This window comes from Sinocyclocheilus anshuiensis, unplaced genomic scaffold (assembly GCF_001515605.1).
Source record: "Sinocyclocheilus anshuiensis isolate Anshui unplaced genomic scaffold, SAMN03320099.WGS_v1.1 scaffold1442, whole genome shotgun sequence".
Classification (NCBI taxonomy): Eukaryota; Metazoa; Chordata; class Actinopteri; order Cypriniformes; family Cyprinidae; genus Sinocyclocheilus; species Sinocyclocheilus anshuiensis.
In genome coordinates, this window is record NW_015558616.1 from 268,711 (window position 1) to 280,742 (window position 12,032).

A 12,032-nucleotide genomic window follows, 5' to 3' on the forward strand; every position below is an offset into this window, starting at 1 on the left:
ACCAGACAAAGTAGTTTCGCTTTCACAACGAAGCACACAGCGTCTTCACGACATGGCTGCAGCGTCAACAATACTATAGTGAGAATAAAAGTTACGCCTTCTTTCTTTGCGTGAACATTTGGGCGGCGTTATGCAAATCTTCCCACATAGTGAGGTAGATATGTGGGGGCGTGTTAGAACGAGCCGTTTTAGGGAGGCGTGGCTGACTCTTAACTTTTATAAAGAATATCTCTTTGGATTTGAGACTTTAGTCATTGCAACTTTACAGATCTTCTTTATGCACCAAGAGCTTGTAACACTCCAAAGAGAAAGGAAAAATTGATCATATGACCCCTTTAAAGACATCAAAGTGACAAACATTTATGATGTTATAGTTATAATGACAAAGGTGATGGAATGTGGACCAAGCCTTAAGTGCCTGAATGTATTTTGTACTAAGAACTGATGCAGTGGCTATGAAGATTTTAAATGTGAACTACCATGTGGAGTCACAGCTGTACTGCTCTTCCCCTGGCCTTCTGTCTCAGGGTACTGGCCTTGAGAGGGGGCGGCAGCCGGCGTCCTGATTGGACTATACTCATCCTCACTGTCTGAGTCTGAAAGCACCACCGACTGTTTCTTCACTGCAGTTTGAACTCCACTAGGTCCTGAATTAAATCATAAAAGAAAAAGCAAAAATGTTAATGGCTACTCATCAGGCGTATTCCATCTGTTTGCATTATTTGCTAGGCTTCTTCAGACCTGCTTGTTCTTCATCCTGTTCAAGTGAAGGATTAGTAGTCTGGCTGGAACCTTGGGTCTCTTTATCTGGGTTGGAAGCCACAAGAACTGGCTCAGGCTCCATGTTGTCTGGCACCATGCCCTCAACATCGGGAATCTCTGATTGAAGTCAAGAAGAAAAGTCAACTCAAAGCTTTCAGCAACCAAACAATCATTAAAGGTGACATATCATGAAAATCTGACTTTTCCAGGTTTTAAGTGCTATAATCAGGTTTTGGTGCATCTACCAATCAAGGAAATGTGAAAAAGATTAACTCAGTAACTTTGTTTTGATAAGCTTTTTTCTGCAAGCGTCTGGGAGCGCGTCTGATTTCGCTTCCCTAGTGACATTGCAAAGGGATCTCATCATAATATTACCACCCCTTAATCTGTAAGTTTCCACCCACGGCGCCGTCATTTTGATTTCGCAAGCGACAACAGTGTACCAGTTCTAATGCCATGCCGAAAGTTTGAGCAAAAAATGCTAACTGTTCTGTCTTTGGCTGCACAGACGAGCAAAGAACACTATTTAAATTCCCAGCCTCAGAGGAGACAAGAGAGCAGAGGATTTATTGATTTATTTACTGTATATTGCTGCTGTCACACAGATCTAAAATAAACAATTAATTTCCCAGCTGTTTACCTTCACAGTCATAACCGACTGTTTTTGTAACTTATGCGTGTTTTTAACGTAAACTTGTGTGTGAATGAGAACTTAGTTTAGTACTCACATGCTGTGACAGCCGCTTTCTGTCCGTGTACTTCGGATGTGTGCGTTCAGAAAACTGTATATCAGAAGTTTCAACTAATATGGTTTAGGCATGATTTCAGCGCAATAAACATGATAATCAGAACCAAAACAGATGTTTTTTAGCAGGTACCAGCTGTAATGGCGCAGCTCTATTCTGGAAAAGGAGGCGGGGAGCAGCAGCTCATTTGCATTTAAAGAGACATGCTCTAAAACAGCGCGTTTCTGCATCCACTCAAAATAAGCATTTTCAAAATTATATAATAAATGATCTGTGGGGTATTTTGAGCTAAAACTTCACATTTACATTCTGGGGACCCCTGAAACTTATATTACATATTGTGAAAATGGGCATAATATGTCACCTTTAAACACTAGATGTACACAACCGTTCAAAAGTATGTGGTCGGTAAGATTTTGGTAAATGTTTTTGAAAGTATTCTCGTGTGCACCAAGGCTGCATTGATTTGATCAAAACACAGTAATATTGTGAAACAGTATTACAATTATTTTCTATTTGAATATATTTTATAATGTCATTTATTTCCTGTGATGGCAAAGCTGAATTTTCAGCAGCCATTACTCCAGCCGTAACTTTCTGACCTCAAATTGAATGTATTGTATATAATAGGGGATACAAATACGATAGGGGATATATTCAAACGTTATAGAAACAAAAATGATGGTGTATAAAATGTATTTTAAGATAAAAAAATAGACGATAAAGAATTAACTTGACGGAGCTCAAACTCAAAACACCACTGGTAATATTATTAGAAAATACGGGATTAGTTTCCACTGTTATGCTGATGATGCTCAACTATATATCTCAACAAGACCAGATGAAACTTCTAAATTATCTAAGCCTTACAGGGGTTCTCAAACCTCTCCATGAAGTACCCCCAGCACTGCACATTTTGTATGTCTCCCTATATCTGACACACCCACTTCAGGTCTTGCAGCCTCCACTAATGAGCTGATGAGTTGAATCAGGTGTGATAGATGAGGGAGACATACAAAATGTGCAGGGCTGGGGGTACTCCAGGACAGGTTTGAGAACCACTGATCTAAGCTAACAGAGTGTGTTAAAAATGTAAAAGATTGGATGACCAATAATTTTCTCCTATTAAATTCGGATAAGACAGAGATATAGAGCTTTTTCGCATTTGGCTCCCAAACTCTGTAATAACCTTCCTGATAATCTTGTACTGCAGTTATATCTGATCAAATGCACATAATTTTTCTTTAGCTTGGGTTAAACAAATCAATTTTGCTTGGTTGGAACAGCAGCTACGCTAATTATGTCTCTATTTGTTTAACTGACAGTCACCACTGATAAGCTACTACTAGATATTGTAGAAACTTAAGTTGCTGTAAAGTTGCTTTGTGTGAAAATCGGGAAAAGCTCTTTACAAATAAACTTGAATTGAAAAAAAAATTAATTGAATAAGTACCCTCTGGTCTATGGTGGTGCTGCTGAGGCACATCTTCGACCTGTTCGTTGTTGTTATTTGGTGGTATGTTTGCATCGTTATTGTTCTGGTGATTGTTGTTGTTATTGTTGTCATTATCATTGTTGGAATTCTGATTGCTGACCAGGGCAGACGAAACTCCGATACCCGTGCCTGCACTGAGTCCGACACGGGCACAGCCCTGAGGTAAAGATATAACGTTAACATACTTCACAACATTTAATCTCCTATAGTCTATATTATATATCTTTTTTCATTTATATTGTAACTTCTTTACTGTTCAAAAGTACACATATTGTGATTACTGTACATATTGTGATAAGAATGATATCAGAGTAAAGACCCCGAACTGTTTCTCAGATTTGAGAAACAGTTCGTTTACCACAAATGGTAAAAATATCTAAGTGATAGTGTCCTGGTAATGGTTTTTATGGGTTTTATACCTCACCTTGGGAGGTTCACGAAACATCTGGTCCAGAGAGATGAATTCCAGGCTGGGAAGCATCTCAATGAACTGACTGAACGACTCCAGCTTGAGAGCATGACAGCGCACTAGAGTGAGGTCCACCAGTCGACTCCAGCGTGAGTGGTCTTTAACAAAGAACAGCTAATTAGTCAGATTTAAAAACTGGAACTAAAATATGCATTGAAAAACTAGATAGAAATGGTACACTAAAAAAAAAAAAATCGGAGTACCATCAAGTCAGGAAATACATAAACAAATGATGATGGATCCATTACCTGTGATCCAGTTGTGTGGATTGTGAAGATGTGGACAGTTATAAATGACCAGATACTTGATGGAGGTAAACACCTCATTAACAGCCTTCATTCCTATGTCTGTGATGATTCCTGGATTCTCGATTACATCAGCAAGACCGTATTTGACTAACTCTGCATGGCTCATGTTACCTGTGTGAAACATGTTTTATTACATGTAAATGAAAGGTTAGTTCACCCAAAAATCTAAATATTGTCATCATTTACTCACCTTAATATTGTTCGAAACCCATAAGACTGTCATTCATCTTTGAAACACAAATTAATATATATATAAGGTATCTGTTCCTCTATTGAAAGTCTGTTCGACCAAAACCTTGACACTTTAAAAAGTTCAGTTCAGTCTTCTGAAGAGACATAAACATTGATACATAAAGCAGATTAAATATGGTAAACACATGCTCAATGTACTTGCTTGACATGTAATTTTATGTCTTCATGAACTTTCTGATACTTGAAGGTTTTGATGGAATGGACTGTCATTGGAGGAACTGAAATCCCTCAGGTTTCATTAAAAATATGTTTTGAAGATGAACAAAAGGTTTGGAATGAGATGAGGGTGAGTAATTAGTTTTGACTGTTTTTATTGTTCTCATTTGTAAGTCGCTTTGGATAAAATCTGCTAAATGACTAAATGTAAATGTAAATTAATGACAGACATTTTATAACAATGACTTACATTGCAACAGAAATTCATCAACATATCCAAGGTGCAAAGTCTCAAACTGAGGGAACTCCAGTTCAGCCATCTTCAGTGCGGAGAACACCCCATCTTTGGTTAAGGAAGGCTGGATTCGAACTTCATGCAACCTGAGAACCAGAGTTGATTCTGTCAACATCTCTAATTCTATAAAGGAATCAGCGTAAGTTTAGCATGCTCTTTGAATGTTTAAACACAGATTTACCTGCGAGCAGCAGTAATGATGAGGTAGCCCAGATCCACTTCAAGTGCATTTTTACAGGCACCAAATACAATTGTGTGCAAATTACGGAACCCTCCTACAAGAGATGTACTTTAGCCAATGTGCCACAGACCTGGAACTTTCTTTTAGCAGTGCACCACTGCATACTTTTTTTCTTGCTCAAAATAAGTAAACAAAGCAATATTGGTATTGTATTCACATAGTCAATGAGAAATAGGTATTGCAAGAACAACTTGCACAGTCAAAAAAAAAAAGTTTTGACTGCTTTTCAATACTATAATATACTGTTCAGCAGTTTTAATATGATTCCTATTTGTAAGGAGCTGACAAAATGTTCATCTTACCTGACCTCCAGCTATCCTCCACAACATGCTGAATCAGTCCACCCAAAAAGGGCACCCTCACCAGCTCCAGCTGCTCTAGGTTGCGGGCAGAGGCCAGACCGGTGACAAGAGGCACATACTTCAGAGAATTAGTGGGACCAGCGCAGTTCCTCATGACGAACGTACGCAAATTCACACAGAGAAAGACTTTGAAGGGCTGAGGCTTTGTGAGGCGCACCCATTTCAGGTACAGATGCCTGAGCATGGACAGACAGGGGATCTCCGGCACATTGACACCTATAAGAAAGACAAAGTAGAAAGGTTTGTGACAAGATGACCAAGATGATGTGGAAAACGGTTTGCACTGTGGAAGCAATCTGAAACTCACCAACAAGATGGAGAGTCTGGATTTTAGCTGCAGCTGGAATAGTGAGTTTGTTCTCTGAGGGTATAGGAAACGCCCCGTTTCTGTTCCTGAACTTCCCTAGAATGTGAACCTGAGGCATGTAGTTCCATATCGCCTCCACCAGCTCCAAATGCGATGTCTCCACACCCTGTAAGTGCAGATATTGTCCTCATTTTAAACCGTAGTTGAAAACAGATTGACAAACATTTTTATAAACTGAAACAACAACTATCTCATATATATCATAGACTCACTATAAGGTTGGGACAGGCCTGTAGAGCCTCCAAAACACCAGGAATGCTGAAGGCCTCATAACCTCTGACCCTCCTTCTCTCTAAATAACGTGGATGAAGACCATAAAGCTGCTCCAAATCAGGCATCTTCTTCATTAGCATGAGGAAACTGGAGTCTGTGAAACCTGAGTTACACACATCAATTCACACCACTGAATTAAGGACAAAAACAAAATAAAATGGACAGAATCATAGAATAAGTGTTGTAAGGTTTTAGGACTGGTACTCTTGGATTCACCAATTTGGAATACTGTTCAAAACAAATCTATATTTCAAGAAAGGTTTGCATAGGAGTAGACCAATATATATGCCATGCCTATTGATAGTTTTCACGTGACGTCACACCCTTATAGGAACGCCCACCTGGAGGGCAAAACGAAGTTTTGCTCCACTGACTGCCAGTTATTTTCACGCAGTTTGCATTAAGTAGTATTAAGGCGAAATTCAGAAAATATCTTATTGATTATGTATATTTTGTACAGGCAAGCAGATGAAGCCAGAATATAAACGCAATGTGCAAAGTTTCACGTTAAATGGTTTCCCATAGAAAGCCATTAGAAGGAAAACACTGAACCATTAAGTGGATTGCGTTAATATTCCGGGCTCATCTGCTTGCCTATGTAAACTATGCATAATAAATATAGAGAATATTACTGTTTCAAATATATTAAGGCACTTTAAGTGTTTTAACAACGTTTTGTCGCACTGTTTAATGATTGAAATATTGCCGCGGGTGCTTAATATGGATTGCAAATGGGCAAAACTTCTTTTGAGAGGTGATCTAAATATTTGAGGCTGTGAAACATATGGAAAATTGACAGGTTTGTCCTGCAGTTCTATGGATGTTTTGCCCTCCAGGTCTTCGAGCCGGTCACGTGACTGAAAGCTATGAGTTAATCGGCTAACCAGAGATCACTGGCACTGGCAAATATCTATCAAAAGCTCTGGTAAAAGTTAATAAACACTTTCTGTTTTCAAGTAAAACTGTAAAAAAAATTTTTTTTTATATTTTAGTTCATCTCATTTGTCATCACTAAATTCTTATTATACAGGTAATATACGCTTACTACAAATCTTGGGGTCAGTTTTTTTAATGAAATGAATAATTTTACTCAGCAATGATGCATTAAATTTAATCAACAGTGACAGTAAAGACATTTTTATAATGTTACAAAGTATTTCTGTTTCAAGTAAATGCTGTTCTTTTGAACTTTCTATTCATGAAAGAATCCTGAAAAAGAAACATTTATCAGTTTCCACAAAAATATTAAGCAGCACAACTGTTTTCAACACTGATAATAATAAGAAATGCTTCTTGATTATCATATTAGAATGATTTCTAGTCTTGACACTAAAAGTAACGGTGCTGAAAATTGAGCTTTGCCATCACAGAAATAAATCTGTATCTGACATCTTGCATTCTATATATCAGCATAAACCATTTTCAACCACTGGATTTAAGTATGGCAAGAAGTATTAAGTATAGCTGAGAGTACTAGGTAATAAGTCATAAACAGAGCTGAGAGTAGTACACTGAAAGCCTAATCAAAACATTTAATACACAAGTCTCCAGGGTAGAGGGATGTGAAATCTGTTGGGCAGATTCTGTGCAGAACTGTGAATATGTTATTTAATCTGAATATAAACTCAAAGCCCTTTGACAATTCATACCTACTGACCACACATTTATACCAGGTTTAGTTATAAACAGATCTCAGTACTGAAATTTGAGCATTAAGAGTGTCGTCTACCTGAGGGCATGTACTCCCACCACCGGCTGGCACAAAGGTCCACAACCTTCACCACCCGCAAGTACAGAGTCACCGCCTCCCGCAGTTTCCGTGACAGACACTCCATACACATTATGTCCTGCATGGGTAAGTATCTGTGGGGAGATGGACTTACGCATCATACTTCAAGTCAACTATACACCGTTGAGTTAATCTATGACAGCTCTGTCAAAAATCTCTGGAAATGAGAATAGAATAGCAAGGACCTTAGCGACCCTAATTAAGACAAACGTTTAGGAGAATGGATTGACAATTATAGCACACTGGTAATACATTTGCTAACTACTGTACTAACTAGTGGTGGGATGTCGGGGTGTTGTACTGACCGGAATATGTGGCAGAGCACCTCATGTGAGAGCTCGTTGATATAGTCTTTAGGTTCCTCATGTCCAAGAGAGCTAAATGTTCCTCCCCCGAAACTATGAGTCCTGGTCACCTTTCGCCGTGGGCCCATCATGTCCAGGGCAGTGAGATATCCACCAAGTGAAGGCAATAAACTCACTCCCTCTGTCCTGATCCTCTTGTTTGAGGCATCAACACACAATCATCACGTACTACATCAATTCAACATCTATAAGACAAAGAAATAGGGGGTCACTTTCACATTACAAGTAAATACATCTAAACTATCATAATACAAAATGAACATTACACATCTGTCAAAAAACACAAAACTAAACACCAGCTCAATGAGGTGAAACTGAAAAAAAGCCCCCAATGACAATGGACATACATCTAAACCAAAATGGCTGTAACACTCACAGCGGGCTAGTAGGATCTATGATATGATTTAACAGTGGTAGCTGAGAGGCATCATGGCTCAAATAAAGAAGAGCTGAGCCGTTCAGTGATCAGCAGCATGTGAGGAAATGATGCTGTTTCAAGCTGTTATGATCACCAGCTCTAGCTAGCTATCAGCTGTTAGCAACCTCACCACTGTTTTATAAAGATATAGACCTAAAAGTGCTGTAACAAGACCTTTAAGAAGACGCGTTCAGCAGAAATCTGTCCATTTATGTCCTCTGGTTTTCAGTCGAGCTCATAAATGCGATTTGTGGTTAGTTTGAAGGTGAGCAGCGGCAGCTGTCTGTCTGGATCCTCGTTCAGTAGCGATGTGAAGCCAGCGTTGGTCTTCCAAACACAAACAGGAAGTTCAGATTTATTTTTCCTTTACAAAATAAAAGACGCGAATAACAGGCGAATGGACTTGATTTAATGTATTGCTCACGACAGGGAATATATTCTAAATTTAAAAAAAATCACCCATAGGAGGTTTTCTAAAAATGTTTATATTTAGGAGATTTAATTTTTGTTTCTTGATTGTAAAGAAGCGGGAAGCACTACGTTTCTAAACGGGAGATTTCCTTATTGATATCGGGTGTCTACAGTCACAGTACAACACAGACCTAACGTTACACAAGTTCAGTGACAATATGTGTGATTATTGTATGTGCACATTGTGCAGTCAGCTTAAAAAACGAGATGAAAGGTGAGTCAGGAAAGATGAGTCTGGGTACGGCTAGTAGAGAACTTTTTTTTTTTTTTTTTTTACAGCCAGATAACAAAAATGTTTACTTCAGTTAAAGAATAAACTGTTAAATAATAATAATAATAATAATAAAAAAACAAACATTTTATTTCATTTCATTCATAAAATGACAATTTGTGCTGTTTGACAAAAGGGGAAAAACAAACCAATTTTATTACTGCATATGCTTCTCAGAATATAAAATTAGTTAAAACTTGTTTAAGTCAAGTTGAGCTTTATTGTCATTCTGTTGCATGTGGGGACATACAGTGGAACGAAATGTCGTGCCTCACAGGACCACGGTGTTTACTATAACAAATTAAACATACATTCAAAAAATTATGTCTAAATATGTTTTTTTTTAAACAAAACAATTTCTTTAGCCTAGTTCATATACATTACTGCTCAATGTATAAGCTACTGCAACATTAATATCTAAGAATGATCTGATTGTGAGTTTATTTAGCTATTTATTGACATGATTAATTGATAATTAATTAACAGTAAAAAAAAAATAAAAAAATTAACAATTAATAAAGGGACCATAAATGAATAGGAAGCTATAAGAGGCGTATGTTCAACTTGACATCTATACAATGACGCCTTCTTCATAATGCGTTGGCCAATCACCTGCACACCCCACAACAATCTTTCGAGTGGACTTGTGTCCTCTGTATTCACTTTTGGGGTGTCTCTCCCCTCTGATTAATGTATACATGTAATTACAGGAAATGGCTTGTTGCTCATATACAAGTCTCTGTTTTCTGGGAGCCGAGTACCTCCTCCAGTACAAACTGCTTTAACTTGGTTGTTATTTGCTAGTGAAGGTGTTGACTTCTTTGCAGCTGTTGTCATTTTGGGATCCCGTGATGTACAGATCTCACTGTCACATCTCTGCACATTCATGGCTCCAAACACATGCTGCCTGATGAATTTCTTATAACGAATGAAATTCTTATAATTTCTTATTAAGCTGCTTTACTTCTTCTGTTTGACCATAAGTCGACTGTGAGGCACACAGGACCAGTAGCAGAATCACGGTGTGATGAATCCCCATGACCTGGTCAGCAAAACATAAACAATAAAAAAAAGTGCTGTTGTTTTTTGGAGATTAATGAAGAAAATCATTTTGACGACATACCTTGCTCTTCTTGACAAAGCAATATTTTGCTCCACCAGCTGTCTTCTTCTGTCTATAAGCTGTAAGAGAATCAAAAGCAGGTAACTAACAAATCGTGAAAAAACTAGCACATGAAAAAGGCTCTAAAAACTCTGCTGTAATATTACTAACCAGCTGCAGTTGAGACTTTATTGCTGTTAGTAATGCTGCTGTTTTTTTTTTAATCATAAACCCCACAAGACCTAAACATGTAACCTGATTAACAGTTAATGTTTAACAAGTACTCAAACTAGAAGAAATCAATAAAAACGTCTCTTTGATTTTTGCAGTATTACACAGTGGGTGTATAATGTATTTTATGTTGCTTATGCTTCATGGCCAAACACATTGCAAGCTTTACAAAAGGACATAAAATACAGTATAATAGGCTAATCTAGTATTTATATGTACGACATTTATTGATCTAAGTTAATGTTAATTCATAATTAACCCATTCATTCAGTGTTTTGAACATTATTGATAGACCACCTCTTTTGATATTAGCGACTTAAAAGGAAGAAATACCAGTGTACACACAGAGAATTATTAATTAAAACATGAAAAGTCTCACATTGTTGGGCATCTGAAGTCTGTTTTCCAAGGCTTATTTTAGTATATGTGGTGTTCAGGGGTGCAGAGTCCAGACATCATAGGCTTAAATATTTGCAATGCCAGGTATCTGTTGATGGCACAGCTTCAAAATAAAAAAGTGACTCTATAGCCTTTCACTGACAATGATTGTAAGGATTTAAAATGCGATTCCTAATCAAAATGTCAAATTCATCTATATGCAAAGAAACAAAAATCTCAAAGAGAGCGGAGATAAAACTTTTCAGATCCAGTTTGCATATTTTCAGTTACTCTTCTGCACCAGTATACCATCATTGAGGTTGTTTGTTCTGGTTGTCAAAGTGCTTATATATGCTTAGACATATAATGCAATGGTGCTTCAAGTGACCCAAGTTCGAGTCCCTCGAAAATACCATTTTAATGTACATTAACTAGCACAGAAATGGAGAAGACATCAGTCAGATGCTTGAGATGACCACCAGAAACTAGCTTATCTATAAGCTACTATAAGTTACGTATATATATATATATATATATATATATATATATATATACATATACAGATACCAGGAAGTTCTAATTTCAATATCTGATATTTCTCTAACACATGAGATGTCAATCAGGAAAATCTTACTAGATTAGGATTCGATTAAAAGGCATGTTTGTAGTACACATAAAAAAAAAAAGTAATCCATTGTGCACATAAATTATTCAGTTCAAGCAGCTGACTGACACTGTTCTCTAATCCTCCAATCAAATCATTTCAATCCTTTCGACAATTACGATCCCCTAAAATCTAGAGTATGATGAAAACGGAGTGAAATCTGGTGTAAAAACATAGAGGGCTGTAACTGGGAATTTTTCATAAATTGGCTCAGGGTTTGAGCAACTTATCTCAGACATGAAGCGCCTAACTGGGCCTCTGATAAAACTGTCTGCTACAAATGTGGAGAGACACAGAAAACTGAACACAGCCTGAGGAGAGGTGACCTCATAACATCAATAACAACACTGGCAATATAAGCAAATGTAGTAACACCTCTGAAGATTAATGCTATCAAAGAATGAACAGGATTTTGCCAGATTTTCATCTATCATCCTCCGACATAGTTCTTTGTTCTTCTTATCCCATTTTATTTATGTATTTATTTATTTATTTGCACTGGAATGAGTACAGGAAAATAAATTAACCTGGGAGAAAATTACATTCTGACCTTTTTTTTTAATCTTTGATATTACACATTTAGAAGACTTTCTCAGAAATCCATATACACTCTTAAA

At 37.3% G+C, this 12,032-nt stretch overlaps 1 protein-coding gene and 1 pseudogene across 2 annotated transcripts in view; both read right to left on the minus strand.

The window, feature by feature from the left end:
* LOC107680348 (F-box only protein 38-like) overlaps nucleotides 1-8,610 on the minus strand; it is a 16,433-nt gene extending 7,823 nt beyond the window's left edge. Inside the window, exons 1-13 of one of the 2 annotated variants that reach the window (XM_016476206.1) lie at nucleotides 8,473-8,610; nucleotides 7,821-8,065; nucleotides 7,456-7,589; nucleotides 5,666-5,829; nucleotides 5,394-5,559; nucleotides 5,027-5,302; nucleotides 4,665-4,758; nucleotides 4,439-4,569; nucleotides 3,721-3,891; nucleotides 3,428-3,570; nucleotides 2,962-3,160; nucleotides 742-879; nucleotides 480-647 (exon numbers count right to left, since the gene is read on the minus strand). In XM_016476206.1, the coding sequence (XP_016331692.1) occupies nucleotides 480-647; nucleotides 742-879; nucleotides 2,962-3,160; nucleotides 3,428-3,570; nucleotides 3,721-3,891; nucleotides 4,439-4,569; nucleotides 4,665-4,758; nucleotides 5,027-5,302; nucleotides 5,394-5,559; nucleotides 5,666-5,829; nucleotides 7,456-7,589; nucleotides 7,821-7,951 (1,915 nt within the window). In that variant the 5' untranslated portion in view covers nucleotides 7,952-8,065; nucleotides 8,473-8,610. The other variant, XM_016476207.1, reaches the window with a different exon arrangement.
* Nucleotides 8,611-9,355: 745 nt separating this feature from the next.
* Nucleotides 9,356-10,390, minus strand: LOC107680334 (ribonuclease-like 3; annotated as a pseudogene).
* Nucleotides 10,391-12,032: the final 1,642 nt, after the last annotated feature.